Source organism: Protopterus annectens, chromosome 5.part1 (assembly GCF_019279795.1).
Source record: "Protopterus annectens isolate FY-2018-M chromosome 5.part1, PAN1.0, whole genome shotgun sequence".
Classification (NCBI taxonomy): Eukaryota; Metazoa; Chordata; order Ceratodontiformes; family Protopteridae; genus Protopterus; species Protopterus annectens.
This window is the reverse complement of record NC_056736.1, coordinates 415500203-415523779: the sequence shown is the minus strand read 5'-3', so window position 1 is coordinate 415523779 and position 23577 is coordinate 415500203. Positions and strand designations below refer to the sequence as shown.

Here is a 23577-nt window from a genome sequence, read left to right as displayed (position 1 = left end):
ACATTTTAGCCTTGTTTTCAGCATTGTTTCTCTCTCCGTCTCTCTCTCTCTCTCTCTCTCTCTCTTTGGATCATTACCATTTGAACTAATGGAATCGGCATCAACCCCCTTTTTCCCCATTTTTTGCATGGGTTCAGGTTGTCACATCAACAGTGGCTATCATCTAAAGTCAATGTTCAAAAAGCCAGATGACTCACCCTGAACTATGACACTAAATTTATATGACTTAGATCAAAAACATGATTTGGAAAAAATCGTTTTTTTTAACTACAGTTGTGCAACCACACACACAGTTTGACAAAAGGGTCCCTAAAATGACTACCCTGAAAACTTCATAGCAAATATCCACATAGTTAAAAAGTTATTTCTGCACAACAATCAGTTATTTAAAGTGGAAACTGATAAAACACAGAAAACAAAACATTTTAAATATTAGTTTAAACAAATGCCCGCAACTACGCTAAAAGCATTTTAAGATCAAAACTTCAACATTCCATCTGTGGATCTCATTTTCCTAATCCATAACACACTGAATGGGTACAAATGCATGATGACATTTAAAAGTTACATTTCTAAGAAATTCACAATGGGTGCTCAGAGGAGTCTCTAAAATAACTGTCTCGAAAATGTCAAATAAAAATTCCAGACAGTTAAAAAATTATAACACTGCACAACAATCCTTCTATTTTCTGAAAACCTACTTTATCCTTTTATAGGGTCACTGGGATGCTAAAGTCTACCATGCAGCAAATGGGACACAAAGCATTGTCAAAGACAAAAGTATTAATCTAATTGTGATCTACATTCCCCCCGGGAATAACTCTGACACCCTTGAACACATCCTCAGCTGGCTATCAAATAACTATCCTCAAGAAACCATTATCCTAGGAGATGTCAATATAGACTGGAAGCAATGCTCCTCAGAAGTCAACCCTACCCACATCAACTTATAGGGATTCTGTCAGTTATTATCTTCCCCCACCAGAGTAGGTAATAATCAAAAAGAGAGTATCCTAGACTGGATCCTCATCAACAGTCATCCCCAAACATATACGGCCGGGTCCCTTCCAAACAATCTAAGCGACCATCTCATCACCTATATTATGAAAAAGAAGGTAATAAACTCCACCCTGCCTATGTATAGGCCAGTCAGAAATAAGAAGCATTTAGACCTCACTAAATTCCTGACGGAACTTAAGTCCTTTAACTGGGCATCCCTTAAGCATCTCCCCCTAGAGGAGGCAGTATATCTTTTTAATAGGACATTCCTAGCTATACTTGAGTCTCACGCCCCAATAAGATCAATCAGAATAAAAACAAATATTGCACCCTGGTTAACAAAAAACACCATATCACTAATCAAAAGTAGAAACAAAACCTGGAACACCTGGCGTTCAAGCAAATCAACCCCAGACCACATAAAATTTCAACAACTAAGAAATGAGACCAAAAAAGCAACATTATCTGATAAGAAAAATTACTATTGCCAACTCCAAAATAAACACCAAAACAACCCTCAAAAATTCTGGACTGGATTAAATAATCTTCTCCACCCAGGTAAATCCTCTACCCCTACCCCAAAAACACTAAGTGACAAAACCCCTGAAGACGTAGCAAATTCCTTTAACAATTTCTTTACTGATACTATACAATCCTTAGCTAACCAACTACCATCCACCAACTCCATTAAAACGGAAAACTTACAAAAGTCACAATCGACCTTTAAATTCCAACCTGTCCCTACTGCATATATATGTTCCTTACTGAAGAAACTAAAGCCAACTACTCTCTCTGCAGACCTTCTCCCAGCTGAATACTTACAAATAGCAGCAGATGTCATAGCCTATCTCAATACTAATCAATAGAACCATAGCAGAATCCACAATCCCATCTATATGGAAAGTATCCCATGTCATTCCTCTCCACAAAGGAGGCCTATCAACTGAACTATCAAATTATAGGCCCATAGCAATACTGTCACCTTTGGCCAAAATCATGGAGAAGTGTATACACAAACAACTCCTTCACTATCTTACCATGAACAAATTACTAACTGATACACAACATGGTTTTAGACCCCACCATAGTACAACCACTGCTCTTCTCGCTTTCACCGACACTATCAATCACTATTGAAAAGACAAAAAAAATCTTCAGCACTATTTCTTGACCTATCAAAGGCCTTCGATATGGTGAACCACCAGCTACTACATCATACACTAGAAAATCTCCAACTAGACAAACAAGCTCTAGATTGGTTTCGTGGCTATCTCTCTGATAGGAAACAAGCTGTACTCTGGCATTCTAAACTTTCCAACCTCCTACCTAATACCATAGGAGTACCCCAAGGATCTATACTGGGGCCTCTTCTGTTTACTATCTTCATAAATGACCTGTATAAAGCCATCCCTGAAGCAACCTGCATTCAATATGCAGATGACTCGACATTAGTCTGTGCTGATACTACTCCTGACAACCTATTATCCAAAACCCAATCATGTTTCAGGACGGTAGAGAACTGGCTATTAGGACGTAAATTGATCCTTAATCCAAACAAAACCAAATTACTACTCTTCCAACCTACTCAAAAGACCACACCTCTATCCTTTTCTATCCAATCCAAAAATGGGACTGTCATCTCTCCAGACTCCTATACCAAACTATTAGGAGTTTCCATAGATAACGGACTTAGATTTGATATCCATATTAATCAGACCATCAAAACCATTAATAAAAAACTTGGGTCTCTATACCAGATCAAATCTTTTCTAACTAGTGACCATGGCCCACTCACATCTTCTCTCTACCCTCCTGTATGCCTCCCCTATACTCACTAATCTCAAAACAGCGGAAATAAACAAACTAACACGCTGCTATAATCAAACAAAATATGCAACCCCACAAAAGGGCACAGCAAAATTGCAAAAACAAATGAAGGGCAACAACAGGAACACGAACAACAGGACCAGCAATAAAAAACCAGGAAACTTTAATCACCAATACATCCACACCTAAAAAGGCATCATCAGAGTCGGTTAGAACATCACAGTTAACATACATATATAGTGATTAAGACTAATTAATCAATGACATCACATTTTGAATGCACCAATGAGCCTAAGCACTACCCCAACTTACTTAAAAATACATAACCTATTTTAATGCAAAAATACATTAACAACCAATCAAACAGTGATTGAATCACAAACGTTCAGCAAAAAAAAAAAAAAAAAATTAATAATGAACCATGCGCTCTCATAACAATAACCCTACATATTAGAAAACGCTGCTATAATCAGATTGCTAGATTTGCAACGGGAATGCCCTATAGAACACACCACTGTGTTAACCTAAGAAACCTAGGCTGGTTAGAACTCACTAACCTTCTACAGCAGACCCAACTTATGGAAGCATTTAAAATCCTGAACCAACCTGACAAAACTCCAGCGCTGAATAACTTAATAAGACCCTATAATAATCTCAGTAGTTTCTCCAATAAGCTACTAGTTCAAACAGTCAAAGCAAACAATGTTTTAGCAATGCCATTGGCAAAATATGGAACTCCCTTCCTCCCAGCCTTTCCTGCACTTCCTAAGGTTAAATCAACATCTAAAGTTACATTGGCTCTGTCAATGCTCAAGTCCTGACTAATCCTATCTCAGACAAGTATAGATACTTCCCTAGATGCATCCCCTCTCTCTCCTCTTAACTGAAATGGTTAGTCTAGATGGAGAATCGGTATGCTAGAAGCAGTATTAATATTTTTGTATCCCTGATATTGTTTATGATCAACTTATTTTACTTTACTACATCTCCTTTGTAGCATTTTCTAGTATAGGAAACTAATTTGTTTTGTTTGTTCTTTAGTTCTATGTATTGTTTGTTCTTTATTTCAATGTACTATCTCAATGCATTATATTCGTTCACTGTGGAGCTTTTCTTGAAAATGGACATGTATCCAGTCGGACTTTCCCGGTCAACAAATGTAAAATAAAATAAATAAAATAAAATAAATTGAATCCTAATCTGAATAGGGACTGGTCAGTCACAAAATGTATACCTTCACTCATTCATGCACTATATGTATACCTATTGATAGCTTGGAGAATGTCAGTTCACCTACTACAGGCCTTTAGGAGGTGGAAGGAATCCAGTGCATCCAGAAAAATGCCAAAACAGAAAGAGAGAATACATTGCAGACTTCAAACTGAAGGAATCTCAACCATAACTTTCAGTCTTGAAATACTGAGAAGCAAAGATTCAAAATCAGGAACACACATTTAAATATTGATGTTATAAACTTAGAAAGCTGATAGAAATACAAGCTTTACATTAGTGACTTAATTCGCAGTGATTTGCCAGAAAATCACATATTTTATGAGGACCATGACAAAAATGTGAGGCAAAAATCTGAACAGTGCTAGTCACTGTGAAACCATATAGACTGCACTAAAATCAATTAGTTAAAATGGGTAACATACTTTTAAAACAATAGTTTCAATAAATGCTCATATCTCTGCCAAAACTTAAACTTTTGAGCTTAGATGTTCAACATACCTTCTGTTGACAACCAAAACCTTACTTGCAACACTTAATTTGTAGAACTTGGATCCAAGATGTTATTTACAAAAATGATTGTGAGATGACATTTGCAAACATAATTCTACAAAAGGTAACCACCAGTGAATTGTACAATGGCATACACCATTGAATTGTACAATGGCACTCACTCACCAGTGAATTTTACAATGGCATACACCAGTGAATTGTACAACAGCATACACCAGTGAATTGTACAATGGCAAACACCAGTGGATTGTACAATGGCACACACCATTGAAATATACAATGGCATTCACCAGTAAATTGTACAATGGCATACACCAGTGAACTAGACAATGGGACACACCAGTGAATTGTGCAATGGCATTCACCAGAGAGTCTTGAACAAGACTACCCTGAAAATTCCATAACAAATTCCAAAAACTTAAATGTTGTAATAGTGCACAACAATGAGTCAAAATGGGTGAAGCAATTATGTTACATTAAAATACAATACAAAACAAAAAAGCGTCTGACCTAAACTGCCAGACTAAACTTCATACTGAATAAAAAGAAGCAAATGCTTATTTTAAAAAGTGCAATTAGGCATGTGTGAACATTCATTGTCTAGCTATTACCACACAGCCATGAACTGTACATACATACGTACATACATCCCCCAGTGCCTTACTGAAAATGTCCATGAAGAAATAAATTATCATTTCCAGTGCAACCTTATGTTACAACATATTAGTTCTGTAATGTCATCTCGTGTAAGAACTGCATGCAGATGACAACTCAGCATTAGCTATATACAGCAGAAGCTTTATTTCTAATTAAAAAACAATGAATTACTTACTTTATAGCGTCAGTCATAATACTTTTTGAAATAGATGCATTGTTTTCAGGATTGAGAGCTACAAACCAGAATGACACTCTAGGTGTCACATTGCAGGTATGCACATGTTCGACCCTGTCAAGGTGGAAAGGATGGTGTTAATTCATTATTGGAATATTGAAATCTCTTTATGTCATTGCACATTCAAAGTTGTATGAACATATCTGACATATGTATAAAAGAGAGTTAAACAACATTGTATCAAGTGTACAAAAAACATATGAGGAATAAAACAGTGTGCCTAGTAGTCTGACAAGACTTGAATGACAGATGTACATTTCATAAACAAGAAGATTTTCATTCTGACACACACATTTATTCACGTTTGTTGCCAATAAACAAGTAGACTGTCACTGCTAGTGTACTTGATACTACATTTCTGAATCAGTGAATTCATTACAAGTGATTAAATGTATCATAATTTATACCTGTGACCAGAGCCAGATCATGGTCAAATGAGGCCCTAGGCAGGGTAATGCACCAGAGCCCCGCACCCCCACTGCTATTTCAACGTCCCATCTCTTGACTGTCTCTCTCCCGAATTACCATAAATACTGAAACACTGTTCATAGCTGTTAGTATGCATACTGTTATCTTCCTTATTTTTACAGTGATTACAGAGATTTGATTTAAAACCTTTATTTCAAATTGTATATCTCAAACAATGATAGCCATTAGCTAAACAAAACAAAACAGTTTCACAATGAAAAAGGGCTTAGCATAAGCAACAATAAACTACTTTTCCCTTGAAACGCACATTCATTGAAAAAGCATCTGGCCAGTGACAGATTATGCGAACATTTATATTGACCGACATCCCCTAAGCCCAACAACTATAGCTATATTATTGACTGCATCCTTCGCAGATGACTCACCATATTACTCATTTTTTTTGACACAGTCATATTTCAAATTTATTTCACACAAACACATAGCAGACAAAGTACTCCAACTTAATTCACACACAAATGCACACTAGTCCTGCAAAGTCAGAGTAAAGACCATTTAAAAATGACCAGATGATAAAAACGTAAGGTGCTTTCAGCCACAGAGAGCCCCCACCCCCACCAGCAGTTATAGCCACTTTGACTGTGTACACCCTTTATTGTTATGAAAAAACAAAATTACATGTACTATGTTGGTAAGTTTGGATGAAATACATAAAATTGTACAAAGATAACTAGGATCACACCATAAGATCCAGCCATGTTCAGTACTGTTTAAATGAGTATAATAAATTTTAACCACCTGATAATATATTCTATGCCCATAAATACAATCTTTGCAGAAGTATAAATCTTCTGAATAATTCCACATTAAAAAAAAACTATTACTAATGCTGAGGCTGCTGCTGGCAAACAACTCAGCATTTCAGTTTTATCTACAAATGCAGTGTCTGCTGCTATTGAAGACTAAAGTATGTATGTTACGTTTACAAATTGTGTTCCAATGATACTACCATAGCATTTCCTGAACTAGGTCAGCTGTACAATAGGCAATGGCTGGAAAACAATAACAAGTTCATAGTTAGTAAGCATGCAATCCTGGAAACCATTAAGGAGCCCAGCCCAAATTCCCAATTGCCCAATTGCCCCAAAGCACTATTGCATTAATTGACTTGCTCAGTGTCACATAGTTTGTAAAGGAAAATGGAGAAATTCAAACCCTACACCCTTGCCACAAGAAGCAGCTTATTAACAAGTTATAGCTTTAGTCCCCTGTGCTAACTATCAGAGTAACAGTTTTTGACTAAATGCTGAAATCATACTGCTCAACCTCTCAGTGCAAGAAATCTAGACAAAGACTGACAAAATGAGGGGATAAAGGCCCAAAAATAGGGACATATTTTAAATATTACTCTTATAAGCTTAGAAAGTTGCTAGAGTAACAGGATTTGAAGTCTGAAACTCCAATGTATGTCATTATTTAGTGACTTCAATCCTCAGATAATCACAGTAATTTGTCAGAAAAACACAGATTTTATAAGGAACAGACCAAAAATATCAGCCAAAAATCTGAGCATTCTGCAGAAATCTGTACAGTTGAGAGGTATGGCTGAAATGCTTTACAATCCAATTTGTAGAGAAGAGCGTATCACAACAATTATTACATGACTAATGCAGAAAATGAGACAGTTCTGATCATCACCATACAGACTATATGACCTGACAAATGTCAACCACTTTGCAGTTGTTGGAGGCTACAAAGCAGGTGTTACAAAAGCATATATTAATAAAATGCAACATGTTTAGAGGGTTGGTATAATGATTAAGATGTTAACCTCACACACACAAGGTACAGAGCTTGATTCTCACCTTTGGTCACTGTTTTGCTGAATGGTTCTATGGTGTAATGGCTAGTACTCTGGACTCTGAATCCAGCAATCTGAGTTCAAATCTCAATGGAATCTGTCTTTTAAACGTCCTAAGATCCTATACAGAGGTGCCTCACTAAAAGAATACAGGATGTAAATAATATGTCCTATTCAGACCCCCCCTCAAAGCCCTCTCCATGTTGACCCCCCCTCAAAGCCCTCTCCATGTACACAGTCTCCTACAGATGACTGATGGGCGATCTATGCCTAACCTATAAGGTATTATCCAGTCCAGTCCCAATGGATATGCTACATATTCACAAAACAAGCAGCATTAGAATTACCCAATCAAAAGTTATAAACTTCATCTGTCACATAAAACATGTTGGAGGGACAGGTATGTGGCTCACAGATTACCCCTTTTCTGTAATAGACTCCCACATTCATGTTAAACAGAGCTCTTCCCTAAGCCTTTTCAAATGCAGTTTGGACCAATGGATGCAGAATTGCAAATTCACCCCTGGCTTGCCGTCTGTGGCCTTTATGGACAAGGGCAGTTTGTAGATGCCCTAAGGCAGCACAGGTGTATACCAAAGCCATTCAAGTCTGTGGGCATTGATAATTGAAAAAATTGGTGTATGGATGGGTATACTTAAAAAGGCTCTGGGGACATTAGCCTAGTAACCTGCTATGATCCTACAAACGTGTTTAGACTACAAAAATGCAGCATGTTTAGACAATATTACATAATTGAGGCATATTAATAAATTCATTCTTAAGTGCAACGAATAAGGCAAAACAATTAGGACAATATAAATGCTGCAGCAGCCAAAAAGTTATGCAAACATCAAAAATATTACTGTATACAACATATTATTTTTTGGGGGGTTAACTAGGCAGTCACATAAAAGACAAATGAAGGCTGAGGGAATCAAACCAGGTACAACAGTAAGAATCTCTTTAAACAGCTCATTGCCAGTGCCTGCAAAAAACAAATGGAATAAAAACGTATTCATAGTTAAAATATTAACATTGAAGTAATAGATGTTATGCTGTCACATGCTTTCACAGATAAATATGAAATGCACGGTCAATGTTCAACAAAGCAAGGAAAGCGTGGATCACATCCAAAAAACATTGCTTATATGATTATACGTCTGCAAAACTTTCAAGTTGAACCAAAACACTGTCTGGTTAAATGACTTGCTCAAGAACAGGGCAGGTCATAAACATGAGGCAAACATCAGAGATATTTTGCAAAACTGGAGGCAGATAAGACCAGACTACTTTGAATCATTTGAAAAGTTAACAGAACAGTTGGTTTTACATCAAAATATATGCTATGATTGACAAAACTATGAAATTCTATGACTGTAATCTACAAGAAAGAAAGAAACTAGGGCAGCCTGGCAGGTGGTGTGGGGGATTAAGATTGCTTACCCCTATGCATAAGGTACAGGGTTTGACTTAACTAGAAAGTGCTCCTAATTGGGACATTTCACACATAAACACACACACACACACACACACACACACACACACACACACACACACACACACACACACACACACACACACACACACACACACACACACACACACACAAACACACACATACTACTGGACTGTGCATGGAACTTTGTGGCTGGCTGTCATAGATCGGTTGGCGTAGTGCAGTACTGCAATAACATCAACACCAGGCTTTGAAACTGTGCATAAAGTATGTTCTGGTCTATCCTGTTGCTGCTCTGCCCTTTCAAATCCCACAAGTCATGCTCTGCTTGTGTATGTGCATGCTGAGCAGGAAATTGGACCATTTAAAGAAGAAACATCTCTGCTGTTTAAAGGGGAATAGACATTTTTTAAATTGACTTTTTTAGAATAAAGTTGTATGGCCAGGCCCCCCAGGCAGCACCATGCCCTAGGCATCTGCCTAGATTGCTTTGTGCTTCATCTGGCCCTGCCTCTGATGTCAGACATTTGGAAACTGATGAGCTGTCTGCATGTAACAGAGGATGAATAGCTAACTACTATCTAATAAATGTTTCAAAAGAAGAGAATTAGCCTTGCAGGCTTGCAGAATGCATATGCAAGTGTAATTTATAATGTTGTTCATGTGTATGATTGGAATAACAATGTACTGCCTATCTACCTACCATCTATGAAGTGCCCTGAAATGTATTTGTTTCCAATTGACCTTGCATAGCAATTCAAAACAATGTGAAATTGTTTAATATATGTAAGATAAGTATATGCTACTCTTTTGGGTGTCTTCCCAACAGCAGAAATTAACATAATGGAGTCTTGATGCAGAATGCATTTCATTGTGCAATGCAGCATCACCAGAATCTAGACAGACAGGTACTTAAACACTATCATGTAGTAAATTAAGAGCTGGAAATATATCTTGATACATAAACCTAAGAAAAAAACTAAAATCATAACACAGGTACAAGTGTCATGAACAATTAGAGACTTTCTAATACATACAATCATGGAGCAAACTAACAGTATGGGCGTAGTGCAAAGTGCATCAAATATTGTTACACATGTAGTTACAAGGTACTTCTAAAAGTACTGTGTTAGCACTGGTAAAGATGTATATGACTATTAATGTGATGAAGCATGTATGCATAATTAATCAGAGAAGAATACCCATCTTACAGTATCTTGACTGCTTAAACACATTTGAAGCACTGGAAGGCTTCCTGCTTGTTGGAGTAATTAACAACAACTCCAGCTGATACCACTGGCATTACTGCCAAGTGTCCAGTGAACGTTCACTACAGTTCCTGGATCCTTAAAGCTGACTCACTACCAAAGATTAGTTATTGATAGATAAGGATAGTATTTATTATAGTGACTTCTAAACCCTGGAAGTCGTTTATATTTTCGGGGACCACACATAGAGATTATATAAAAGAACAACAGTATATGGCTCTCTCTTACTGATAAGTTAACTGATCCAAGTCTGTAGTCAACTACAAACCTAAAATATTATACCACATTAATACCAGAAGTATAAGTTATAAAAGAATTGAAAAGGAAAGACTTTAAGGTTAACATTTAAGACACATCAAACATAATTACTTTTATGTCAGAAAATATAGCTTTAACCCAAAAAGTGAGGGCTCTGCCTTGCAACAAGTTTGAAATCCAGGTGCCCAAGTAGGAATTAGTTCCAAGTTACCTTATGCCTTGCTTTACCCCTAAGTGTAGAATGCTATCAAACACCCTAGAAAAGTCCAGACAGACTACACCAAATGGGAAGCTACAGAGTTCAAGATGTCAAAGACATTGGAATAAAACTATTAATGAATAGAGACATAAGACCTATTATGAGAAACCTATGGTGATAAAAGTAAGAAATTGGAATCTGGTTTACAAGCAAGATGTTTAAAAATAATGCAGATGAAACATTTTCCTAGAACAATTACAAGATTTATTGGTATGTCATAGGTATTCAGAAATGTGTTTTCTGGTTATGGAAGGTTGTAACTATGGCCTCCTTCCAACCTGCTGGTACATATCAACTATGGCCCCCTTCCAGCATGCTGGTACATATACAGTGACCACAAAATCTTGAAACAAGCAACAAAACATAGGTGTTAAATATTCAGAAATTCTTCTTTAAAAAATAGTTCTGGAATTTGGTCCTTGCCCGTTTTGCACAAAGTTTTGAATTTAGTTAAAATCTCTGATGAGTGTGATGATGTGAGGTATTGCCAGCTTCGCTAGGAAAAATTGGGCAGTAGATGTGTAACATATGCCAGCACAGCTAAGTGAAATTTAACAAAGAATTATATGTTATTTCAAAATCAAATTGATTTGTACAGATGCTTGCAATGAAAATGAATTTGTAAAGTTAATTGTGTTAAAAATGGGCCAACAGTGGGTCCTGACTATATTGTAACTGAATTAAATATATATATATATATATATATATATATATATATATATATATATATATATATATATGTATATGTTAACAGCGGATACTGAAAGAGAAAAGGTTAAGCTCAGGACTTAACTCTACAGCTGTGCCAATAAGAAGCATTACTAAGGACCTGGGGAAAGACAGAGAGAGAAACTCAGTCCCCTGGCTGAGCATTTTCCCTGTGTGCTCTTAATGGAAATTGGGCTTGATGTAGAGAGCTGCATTTGGAAATACTGGATGTATCTATTTTTGCTCCAAGTCCCTCTCCAGTGCTAGTGGTGAGGATTCAGACTCCTTGATTACTGGCCGAGAGAGGGGATGTCACAATGAGTCACATTCAACTGTTGGGCACAACCCTTATAAATAACCATTGATAACTCAGGATGGCCCTCTGAAAATCTTGTCCTAGCTTACATGTGCCCTTTAAAATAACCTCTATGGCACACAAACTTGTGGGATACATTTGTGATGCTTGGCTAAGCATTTTAAAGGCCCCAGTGGTCCTAGTATACACCTATGAACCTATAAGTGAATACTTTATAACTGGTAGAAATTTTTTCATCAAATCATTACAGAGTCATCAGTGGTGATATTTTTCTTGTATATTTTTTCTGTTTTTCTGCTTCACCAGCTGTGTTTGGCTTGTGATTTTGAAGATCTATACATAATATGCATATACGTATCAGTAAGATGACAGGCTTATACAAAGTAGCCCAACAATTAACAATAGTCTTTGCTGACATATCATGAAACCAGTCCCAAGTGCTATGGTCACATCTGACAGGGTTCATAGTTTGCCTAGTAAAATTTCTTTTTTGTACAACAAATAGAGTTTTAATTTCTGTTAACTAACACCATCTCAATAATTCAGGTATGATCTGACACTCTTAAAAGAGATACTTTTTCTGTAGGGACTTCCATGGCTCTGGACTGTGTAAATATTGTGTCCAAACTGTGGGACCCCCCACCAAGCCTGATAACAGTTAATCTATACAGTATTCATAATAAAATAGCCTTAACTACATGACTGGATATATCAATGCACCCAGACATCTTTGCCATCAGAGAAACTTGTCTTAAACCAAACATTAATGACACAGAAATTCTTCCCTTAGGCTAGACAGATTGAAAAAGAAAGCTGGTGACATAGCTCTTCTTTACTCTAACTCCTACTCACATCACACAGTTCACTAAGCCAGTCCCTAACTTCCATAATGCTGAATTACTCATCACTTTCCTAAATATAAAAAGGAATAAGAACATATGTGTTATTGTACTCTATATACTCCCTGGCAGCAATGTACCCATACCAGAAGATATCCTCTTCTGGACAAACCGTGTAATGAAACCATGATCCTAGGTGATGTAAACATTGACTGGCAAACCCTATCCTCAGACTACCCTTCCTCCAGTATAAACCTGTTTGGTTTTACATGCCTCATAGCATCCCCAACTTAATATGATAAGAACCATGACAAAGGTGCACCTTCAACTGGATATTTGCATCTAAATCCAGTAAATATAATTCTGCTGGTACACTTTCTGATGCTGTAAGTAAACACCTCCCTGCCTACACCCAAAGAAAGCATATTCACCTGACAAAAAAAAAACATGAACAAAAATAACCTATAACCTCTCTAAATTCAACCCACCACCAGTCAATGATATATTGCTATTTATGAAATGGCCTCCATTAAAAATTGTACTCATAGTCTAAGTTGTCAACCATTTCAATAAAATATTCCTAAACATCATTAATAGTCTAAACCTACTTCGTAAAAAAAGAGTCAAAACAAATCATGCTCCTTGGCTTTCTAAACAAATCTTAAACCTCATGAAGGAGACAGACAAAGCCTGGAAGCAATGTCAGAAATATAAAACAGCTGAACAACTTCTAACCATCAGGCAGCTTCATAATTTAGTCAAAAAACAGGTAAACAAAAAAAAATACTGTGCTAACCTTCAAAGTAACCATAGGTACAGCCAAAATAAATGTTGGTCTTTTAACTCTCTGCTACATCCTAGTAGCAAAAAAGACCCAAATCCCTGTCCTAACAACTCACCCCAACAAACTGCAATATTAATACTTACTTTATAGACTGTATCTTCTCAACAACTAAAAGTCCAGCTCCGATATCCAACCTATCCTTTCAAATGACTCCAGTCTCTCCACGCACCTTCCCTCTCACTACCCATCCTAAACAATCTGCAACCATCCAAATTCCACTCAGCTCTTCCCCTAATTTATCCCATGCTACCTCTCCTTTGCTTTACCCTCAAACCAGTCCCAATTTCCTTCATAGAAAAAACTACTTCATAAACTTAAACTCTCTTCCCCTCCAAGTGACAACCTTCCTCCAAACTTTCTTAAGCTGGCTGGTGAAACCATAGCCTACCCACTCAGCATTCCCATTAACAGATCCATACTTAAATCCCATGTTCCCTCTATATGGAAATAAGCTCTTATCATTCTTCCTCACAAAGGCAGAAGTACAAGTTGCTGACTTTAGCCCCATAGCAATATTATCCACCTCTCAAAGCCATTAGAAGACTGCATATGCAGCCAGCTACTCCAACACATCCTTCTAAATCAACTGTAAACCTCAACTCAACATGGTTTCAGGCCTGGCCATAATACACATTCTGCCCTTCTATCCTTCATAGACACCATAAGCAGAGCAAGAGACACAGGCAAGTTTGCTTCTACATTATTCCTCAATCTAAGGCTTTCAATATGATCTCTCCTGCTTATCCAATAAACAGCAGTCAAAATGGCAAGGCTCCCTTTCCCCTTACCCACCCAATAGCACTGGAGTGCCACAAGGTTTCATCCTCCTTTTTAATATTTTATTTACTTGACATTTGTTTACTGGGAAAGTCTGACTGGGTACGAGCTCATTTTCAGTGGAGACCCAGGGAGAAAAGCTCCTCAGTACAATTTAAACAGAATTACAAATCAGCATTGGTTACAAAGACTAAGACAATCACACAGGAGGAAAATTTGTGGATGCAATGAAAGAAGAAAATAGGCAAATATAAAGCAAGCAATAAAGTCGAACATACATTATATAGAAGATAGAAGGGAGTACCTAATATGTATGTTACATAATAATGCATGAAAAATATATTAAAGAATAAATCTTCTTCTTCTTCTTCTTCTTCTTCTTCTTCTTCTTCTTCTTCTTCTTCTTCTTCTTTTGGATTTTCCCAGTTAGGGGTCACCACAGCAGATCCTCTGTCCGCTCATGATTGGCAGTGGAGTTTTACGGTGTCGAGTTGCCAGCCAGGTGCTCAAAGATTTGTATAGGAACAGAGAGAAGGAACATTAGAAGGTTAAGGAATTATAAAAAGGTTAGGCTAGAAAGTAGGTAATGCAGCAAGGGAAGCAGGATAATACCCTCCACACCACTTCCTGTCAAGCCTTTCTCATCCAAAACGTGGATGACTCTACACTTGAAGACTCCTCTTACAATCTGGCACATCAACAAACAGCTCAAGAATCTTTCACCTCAATTGCAGCTTGGCTCCGTATATCTCAACTGTCCCTGATTTTACAGAACATTCCTGATTTTGCCTCATAATTATGCCCTGTCCGTCATATAATTTTTAGATTTTTTAGTAAATCTCAGAGGAGTACTGTAAGCCAATAATACCAAACATTAGAGTTTAATGCTGCTTGTTGTTCCAGAAATGCATATTAATGCAAATCCTGTTCTATTAACTTTGTAACTGAATTAGAGAAGTATTAAAAATTGTCCCTGATTTTGGTGCTTTGTTCCCCTTTTTTTGTAATAGAGGAACAAAGGTTTTATCCAGAAGCCATACGTAAAGAAGTTGAAAGATATGGCTAGAATACTGAAACCCAGATCAACACAGAGATGGCACATCTTCGGAAGGATGACCTTTGTACCCCATTGACACAGTGTTGGAGAACCCCAATCTAACTAGGGAAAACATAGTGGCAAAAAACAAGTAGCCAGGTCACATTCCTCAGAACAGAAACCTTTATGGGTGCTCACACAATCCAGACTGCACAGATTCCCATACCCTTGGAAAAGGGCAGCTTGTCAGTTTGCTGCTCTATAAATATTACAGGGCAAGTACGTAGACTTCTTCTTAGAGATCTCAGCCCAGTATTAAGAAGAATGATTATCCAGGTCAGGCTTTATCCAGATCAAGCTTTTCCTCAGTAAGACTTGAACAACACCACTTGCCCACCCAATACTCCTGAGCTCATGGAGTTCAAGGTCAAATGAGGCTGCCATGACGTGAAAAGAAGCAGACCTACAATGTAACTAGGGACTTGGATGTCTAGACTTGTCAAAAGAGCCATTTGATAATCTTCCACAAACTCATCCATGCCAATAGCACTGCAATCTTGCAATTGTTAATGTATGGCAAGTCTGGGGAGAATAGACCAATTTCTAGCACCATACCAGCCCTAGGTCAGGAAGCTCTACCTCAAGATTGTTAACTAAGAAATGAGTAAGTGAGTGGTCAAATCAAGAGACTGGTTTCACTACCAAAAATCTATCTGTGCCTCCAAGACCAAGTGTGTGGCTGAATATTTGGATAGCACAGATAGCCATATGAGGAAATCCAAATACCTTCTTAATACAAAGGAATTGTTTTATTAAAGCCAGCATTTCCTTGCTCACTCTAATACTGAAGTTACCCAGACTCAACAGTAGAGCTGCTGGCTTTCATAAGAAAATTATTTTGTACTATAAAGGGTTTCAGTTTTTCTCAGAAGGAACATGCTCACACCACCTGTTTTGTGGTAGATGAAGAGGTACCTACAGTTTATTCTACAGTCATGGCACACTTAAAAATAGGAGATGGCAACTTTAGCATTCATCTGTTGCAGCTCAATGGTTGTGCACAGTGCAGTAAAGAAATGGCAGTCCCACCACCAGCCTGGAACAGTCCACAGCACTATATCATGAAGAAACCTGCAAGCATTCCTCAGTCTATAAAACCAAACTATTAGTCCAGCCAATACTCTGTAATAAAAGCCAGCTCTTCATCATGCCCCTGGCCAGATATAATGCCCAGCTTGCTGCACTTAGAACTGGAATTAGAATACAGTACTTTTACTGTTTTTTTTTCAGAGCAGCACATGCCTCTTACCTTTCCTGGAGGAAGTATAGGAGCAGTGAGCACATCATACCGAACTGAGATGGATCTGCCAGCGTGACGTTTTGTTCATGATGGATACCACTTACCACTAGTATGTGCCACGCATCTGACTTTGATCCCTCCATTATAGTTATGGGAACCTGCGTTATACATTCTCAAAGCATCTCAAAGCATTTAGCCCCCTACATTGATTTAGAATGGGGGAGGGAGGCTATGGGGAAAAAATTGATAGAAGGCTAGTGTCAAAGCACATTCTAATATATATTTTTAATCACATGGTATTGGTTGAATTGATTAATCTAATTAATAATCAATTAATTATTTTTTAGCACTGGTTTCAGTGGCAGACATTCATTCAGAAATGGGCACATATCAGAATATAGGTATAATGTCCACTAAAATTCTTTTGCTCTAAAACATTACATACATCTCTACCTCATGTTTTCATAAATAACTTCCAGCACCTGAAGCACATCACAAAATGCATTTAAATATAACACTGTCACTCCTTCCTTTTTATTTCATAAAGGCGTTCCTTCATTTTTTGTTTAAGTTTTGTGTTACTATTACCAATATAAAAAGATTCACATCTTCTACAGCTAACCAAATACATATTTTTTTTTGTGTTAGTCTTCATAATTATTAAGTGCAAGGATTTATTTGCAATTGGATGCCTAAATTTGTTTATTTGCTTTCTGGATATGTTTGCACAAAGTATGCCTATAGCAGGGGAAAGTATCTGTTCTGTCTGAAACTCTTTTAACACTTATCCTCTTGTTCTTGTAACACACAAGACTCTTAAGATTTTTTAATTGCATTGTCAAAAGCAACACGCACACACGCATTCAGAAATCCATGCAAGTGCTAGCATACACACACACATGCACACACACACACACACACAGGCACACACTCCTGCACACAAACAGCCAACTAGCTTCATTCACGCCCGTATAGAAATGTACAAATGCTTCCATGTACATTCACACATTAATACACCCCCACACCTAAGTCTTTGCTGAAGTACATTGGCAAGGGGGTATGACTGCTGGATTAGCAGATGTATCACATAGAATATCACTTGCAGCAACAAAAGTGTGACAGCAGATGGAGAACAAATAATTCAGGACTATATATGGGAGTGTAGAAGACGTGATGTACAGGGCTGGACTTCAAAAGGATTGGAGTTGTTTAGTGGAGGTTGTACATTATCCTGCAGTGCTTCCCTTATACTAAATTACAACCCTGCTCCAATGTGATCTCATACCTTGACAGTATACTCCTTAACCTACTACAGTGATGCAGAGGTTAGCTGTACCTGCTACATTAGGAGCAGGAAATGTGGCACAAAAACATTCCAATGAATTGCATTACATATGTATAACCTGAACATCAATGAATCCACCTCACTGCTGCCAAATCCTTGAGTATCAGCCTTTACCATAGCACTACTTACATGCTAGACATTTCTTTGCATGTATACATGCAAGACACATAAAAAACTGCAGTGCGTGCATTTTCAAGTCCAGTAATACAGGGTGGGTAGTCTATTGGAATGCTGTAACCAAGCATTGCCTGAATGTCTTCTTTACAGTATTTCTGGTCATCCCCCATCCCCGGAGATGATGACACACAAATAAAACTGACCATACATGCCTGCAGTCCCTGACAATCCCCAGGCTACACAGCCTGCAGTGCCACCTATACGGCATTACTGGTATTGCAGGCTATTGGCCATCAACCAAGTAATGCCTGCAGTGTTTCCTTAAAGGAGTACAACAGGTTTCTCTAATGTATTCCTCAACTTCACGGCCCTTTTCCTCCCTATTTACATTGTCCTCTGTAAAGCAACAACAATAAAGCATTTACAATTTTTATAATTCCCCTTACTTCTGTAACAGAAGCCTACCTTCTCATACTGTGATAGTTTCACTTACAAAATGATTCTCTCATGTTTGAATAAAGCTTGCTGGAGTCACCCAATTACTGACATCATCGAGGCCAGGCAGTGCAGGTACTTTTTTCTTTTGATTTATAATGCCTGCAGTATGCTGGGAAAGCCAATTCATTTGAAAGGGCCACACCATTACTTAGAGAAATGTGATTTAACAAAATGTGTTTTCAATGAACTTTCTTCAGTAATTTCTGACTTATTGAAAATGGAATTCAACCAAAAGACATATATTCACACACATACACATTTGTCTCTCTCTCTCTCTCTCTCTGTCTCTCTCTCTCTCTCTCTCTATATATATATATATATATATATATATATATATATATATATATATATATATAAAAACCAGTATGGATATAATATATATATATATATATATATATATATATATATATATATATATATATATATATCTGGGTCCCCTTCAGATGGTCGAACTTTTAAAAGCTTGACTTTCATATGGCCGAGACCATATGATCAAACTTTTAAAAGTTTGAATGGCCTGAATGGAGATCTCCAAAGAGCACGGAACGGGAAGGTTTCCCTTTACTACAATGCAGTGCGATCTCGGAGTTGGTATATTTAAATAGCAGGGGGTGCTAGCACTGCTTGTTTTTTTTTTTTTGTTCATTTATTTTATTTTCACATTTTCAAAAATAGATGGCATTAGAATGAATTTACACTTCCTTATCAAATATCCAAGAATCAAAATATTAAACTGTGACATTATTAAGGAAGGAAGGTAGCTCACTATCAAAAATAAATAAAGTCACCAAAAAAGATGTAATTAATTTCTGTCATGAATACTGAATAAGGTTATCAGACAGCCGGGATATTGTCTCTATTGTCCACAGTGAATTTAATCTATCACAAATGAAGTTGGTAAATGTGACACCAGAGGTAATGCCAGGCTAAGGTATCTGAGTGAAAATGTAAAGTGGCAAATGAAAAATGTGTAAAATGTACGCTCTGAAAGTGTAAGCCTTTATCTTTAGACAACACTAATTGGTCAATATTATTTAGATGGGATCGTCATACAACAGGTTTTTAAAGATAAGGTCTTGCTTATCATTATAAGTAAAATGGCTTCCACTGTGCTAATATTTACTACTAGGCAAAGATAACTAGAGGAATAATTTTGAAGAACATCTAGCATGAAGTAGGAGGTACTGATACCAATCCATAGTTCCAAAGCCTGGATTATTTTAGAGGATGTAGAAAACATCTAATGATACACATTCAAAAAGTGTCAGAAACAAAACAGGTTAATAAAGAATCACTCTCACAGTCAGATGTATGGAACAGTTGCATAAGGAATTACCTCCATTATTAGCATTTATCATATTGCAGACTATGATAAGGACAAGAGTGTGTCCCTCAATGAATGCTTGGAGGTTGCATTTCCAGACATTCCACAAGAAAACAGAAGTAAAAGTCACCTTTATTGTAACAATGAGCAACACAGAAACAGAAATAAGGCATAGGTAAAAACATATGCAATGTGCAATTAGCTGACTCAGTATGAAAAGCTGAACAAGGTCTTTGAGATTGTACCAAATAAAAAGATGTAATAATAATAATGCTATAAAATGCAAGAGCTATTTGACTTTGGAAAAGATCCACCCCCCCAAAAAAAAAAAATATAGCACCATGGTCGACATATCAACAACACTGTTGTAACACATTAGAGAGAAAAAATATGTGCTGTTGAAGAACACAACTGGTCATCTCTCCTATCCAGCTTTACATAGCTTAAGTCATTAAGTTTCCTGGATAGGAGTGACATCAGTTTAATTTATTACTGCTTGACCATTTAACAGCACAGTGAAGATTACCCAAGGATCAAAGCAACTACAAATATACATTATGCCTTTGCTTTCCTGGACTATGAAGGGGTCAACAGTATTGCATCATGCACCACAACGATAGTTTAATAAAACACAAGTATTAAACTAGCCAGCTAATAATCAAAGGTACTCCCGCATGACCAGTTATTCATTTCTGCACTATATCTTCATGTTGTTTACCTGTGTCTGACCACTGCGCTCATCCATTTTGCTGTTTTATTCTTGTAGTACATATTACAAACCACTGTCCCCTGTTCAGAGTTACAGACAATGCAAGACAGTTTATAAGTATTTTCATTTTGCACCTGATCTGTTCTAAAATGCTGTTAACTGGTATCTATTGAACACAGTCTTCAAAGTAAAGCAGTTTACACATGTATACAAAAAAATCAAAAAAATATGTAAAAGTATGTTCCTACTGAAGGCCACTAGGTTACAATAAACCCATGATTTTAAGTTCAGTGGTGAAATGTTATGAAGATTTTCTCTCTCATGTATCTTCTGCATGTACTACGTCTTGCTTGCATACATTGTCTACTGGGCTGCTTTTTTTAAGTTTTTTTTTTTTTTGAAATTTTTGCCAGACTACTTGCTGACCATCACACCCTCCCTCGGGCTATCAATCCATTCCTTCTCTTCTCAAGGTGAGAGATAACTAAGAAGACTTATCACTAAGTCAGTCATTAGAGGTGATTCAAAGTTATTTTCTTTTTCTACTTGACCCTTGTGACGACCGTGCCCTGGCCCAGCAATCAAGGAGTCTCAATCCTTTCCACTAACAAGAGGGAGGTCGTCTCCTAGAGGAGGAAAGGATAACTGATACACACAGTAAAGTACAATTTCCCTTAAGTGCACACAAAGATCACAGTCAGTCTGGGGCTGGCTGCTCCCTTGCTCACCAGGTCCCCAAAAAGACTCCCCACTGGCACAGCTATAGGGTCCAGGTCTCAGCCTAACTAGGCAAGCTAGGACCTCCACTACCCTCTCTGTCCAGCCAGCACTTTGTGTCCCTGCCCAATTAGCTGACACAACACACACACTTTGAAATAAGTATTTATACACTTCACAGACACTCCTGGGAAAGGCTGACACAGATTCTCCAGGTGTGCCCCTTTACCCAGACTATATGGTAGTAATTACTGCCACCACCCAGTTAATAATATCAGCTACTAAAAGGCCCTTAAAAGGGTGTCCAATTATTACTGTACAATATTAATATCCAATGGTAATGTGACTATACAGTCTAAGGCTTATTGGAAGGGCTTAGACAGTAAACTCTATAAATATATAATGTACTCTAAAGCATACTTCATCTCTACACAAACCAGCCACAGGTAGAAGGTTTTAAAAATATTTAATAATAAATAATTAAAATACAAGACAAATCTACTACACCACAGAGATATCTAAGAGTTCACAGATCACACAGAAACTTAAAATAATACAGTAGGACAGGTCTGGTTTCACAGTAAAATACCTAATTAATCTTTACTAGCTTTAACTATTCCTACAAGATATCACAGTGCTAAAAACTTACATGTGAGCATAAGCAAAGTGCTGATAAGTTAGATGTCCAGATCAAAATGCTTCAGGTCTCTTGTGAGAAATAGAATTTAAACATTACTAACAAACATGCCTCTAAGGCCCTCCCAACCCAAAATTACATCATTTTTGACACTTAGGTTTTCCCAGTATTCATATTTGCATCATCTTAACACCTGGTCTGAGTTCTCAGGCCACAAACTGCATTATTTAGCAATCTAAAACCTGCACAGAAACTTACAACGATACAAGACATTTCACATGTATATGCTAACAGAAACTAAAGCAATAAAAGCATCTTCCACATCTACATTCTAGTCATAAACTTTAGCCTTAAAACAATGGGCATGAAATCGTCATCCAGCCGCCGTCAGGCCGAATTCTAACATGAAAGGATGCAACATGCTTCACTGGGCCAGTAGAGTGCAATGTTGTCACATATTTTACAGTTCCACATTTCACAGTATTTTCTTACATTTAAAAACACAAGCCTGTATTTTACATTTATTCATACAGTTGATAGAATTATATATCAAATTCTATTCGACTAGGCTGGCAGCCTTCACCCATATCACCCTGATTGTCACATCTCTCCCCTCCCCCCAGGGAACTCATGCAAGTTTTTCAAGTACCCCTTGAGAAATGTCTCTTGAGAGTGTCAGGTCTCTCTGGGTGTACCTCACCCCATTCCCTGTCTTGAGAGCCCATCTGCATTGGAATTGCTACTCCCACCACGGTGCTGCACTGACATATCATATGCTTGCAACCCTAGACTCCATCTTAGCAACTTGGCATTTTGCTGACTGGCACTGTTTAACCATGTTAGAGGGTTGTGATCTGTCATCACAGTGAATTTTCTTCCATACAGATAAGGCTGAAGTTTTTGTACTGCCCACACTATGGCTAGACATTCCTTTTCTACCGCTGCATAGCATTCCTCCCTGGGTTGGAGCTTACGACTGAGATAAACTACTGGGTGCTCTTCTCCCTCTGAAGAAATCTGGCTAAGTACAGCCCCCACCCCATAGTTTGAAGCATCCACCTGCACAACAAATTCTTTCCTATAGCCTGGACTGGCTAACACAGGGGTCCTCCAAAAGCTTCCTTAAGCTTCTGAAATTCCTGCTCACATGGTGGGGTCCACACTACCTTATCTGGCCTGTTCTTCCTTGTCAGGTCTGTGAGGGGAGCAGCTATGGTACTATAATTGGTAACAAACTTTCTGTAGTACCCTGCTGTCCCTAAGAATGCCCTCACCTGATTTTTGTAACAGGTGCAGGCCATGCCTGAATACTTTCCACTTTGGCAGGTTCTGGCCTTATCTTACCACTCCCCACTCTATGTCCTAGGTAGGAGACCCCTGCCATTCCCTCCTGACATATGCTCAGCTTAATGGTCAAT

General features: G+C 37.6%; 1 protein-coding gene across 2 annotated transcripts in view; it reads right to left on the bottom strand.

Moving 5' to 3' along the window:
• CLTRN (collectrin, amino acid transport regulator) overlaps positions 1-23577 on the bottom strand; it is a 353197-nt gene that overhangs the window by 47632 nt on the left and 281988 nt on the right. For both annotated transcript variants that reach the window (XM_044073072.1, XM_044073071.1), the window contains exon 4: positions 5402-5515. In XM_044073072.1, coding sequence (XP_043929007.1) covers positions 5402-5515 — 114 coding nt within the window. The remainder of the gene's footprint in view (positions 1-5401; positions 5516-23577) is intronic.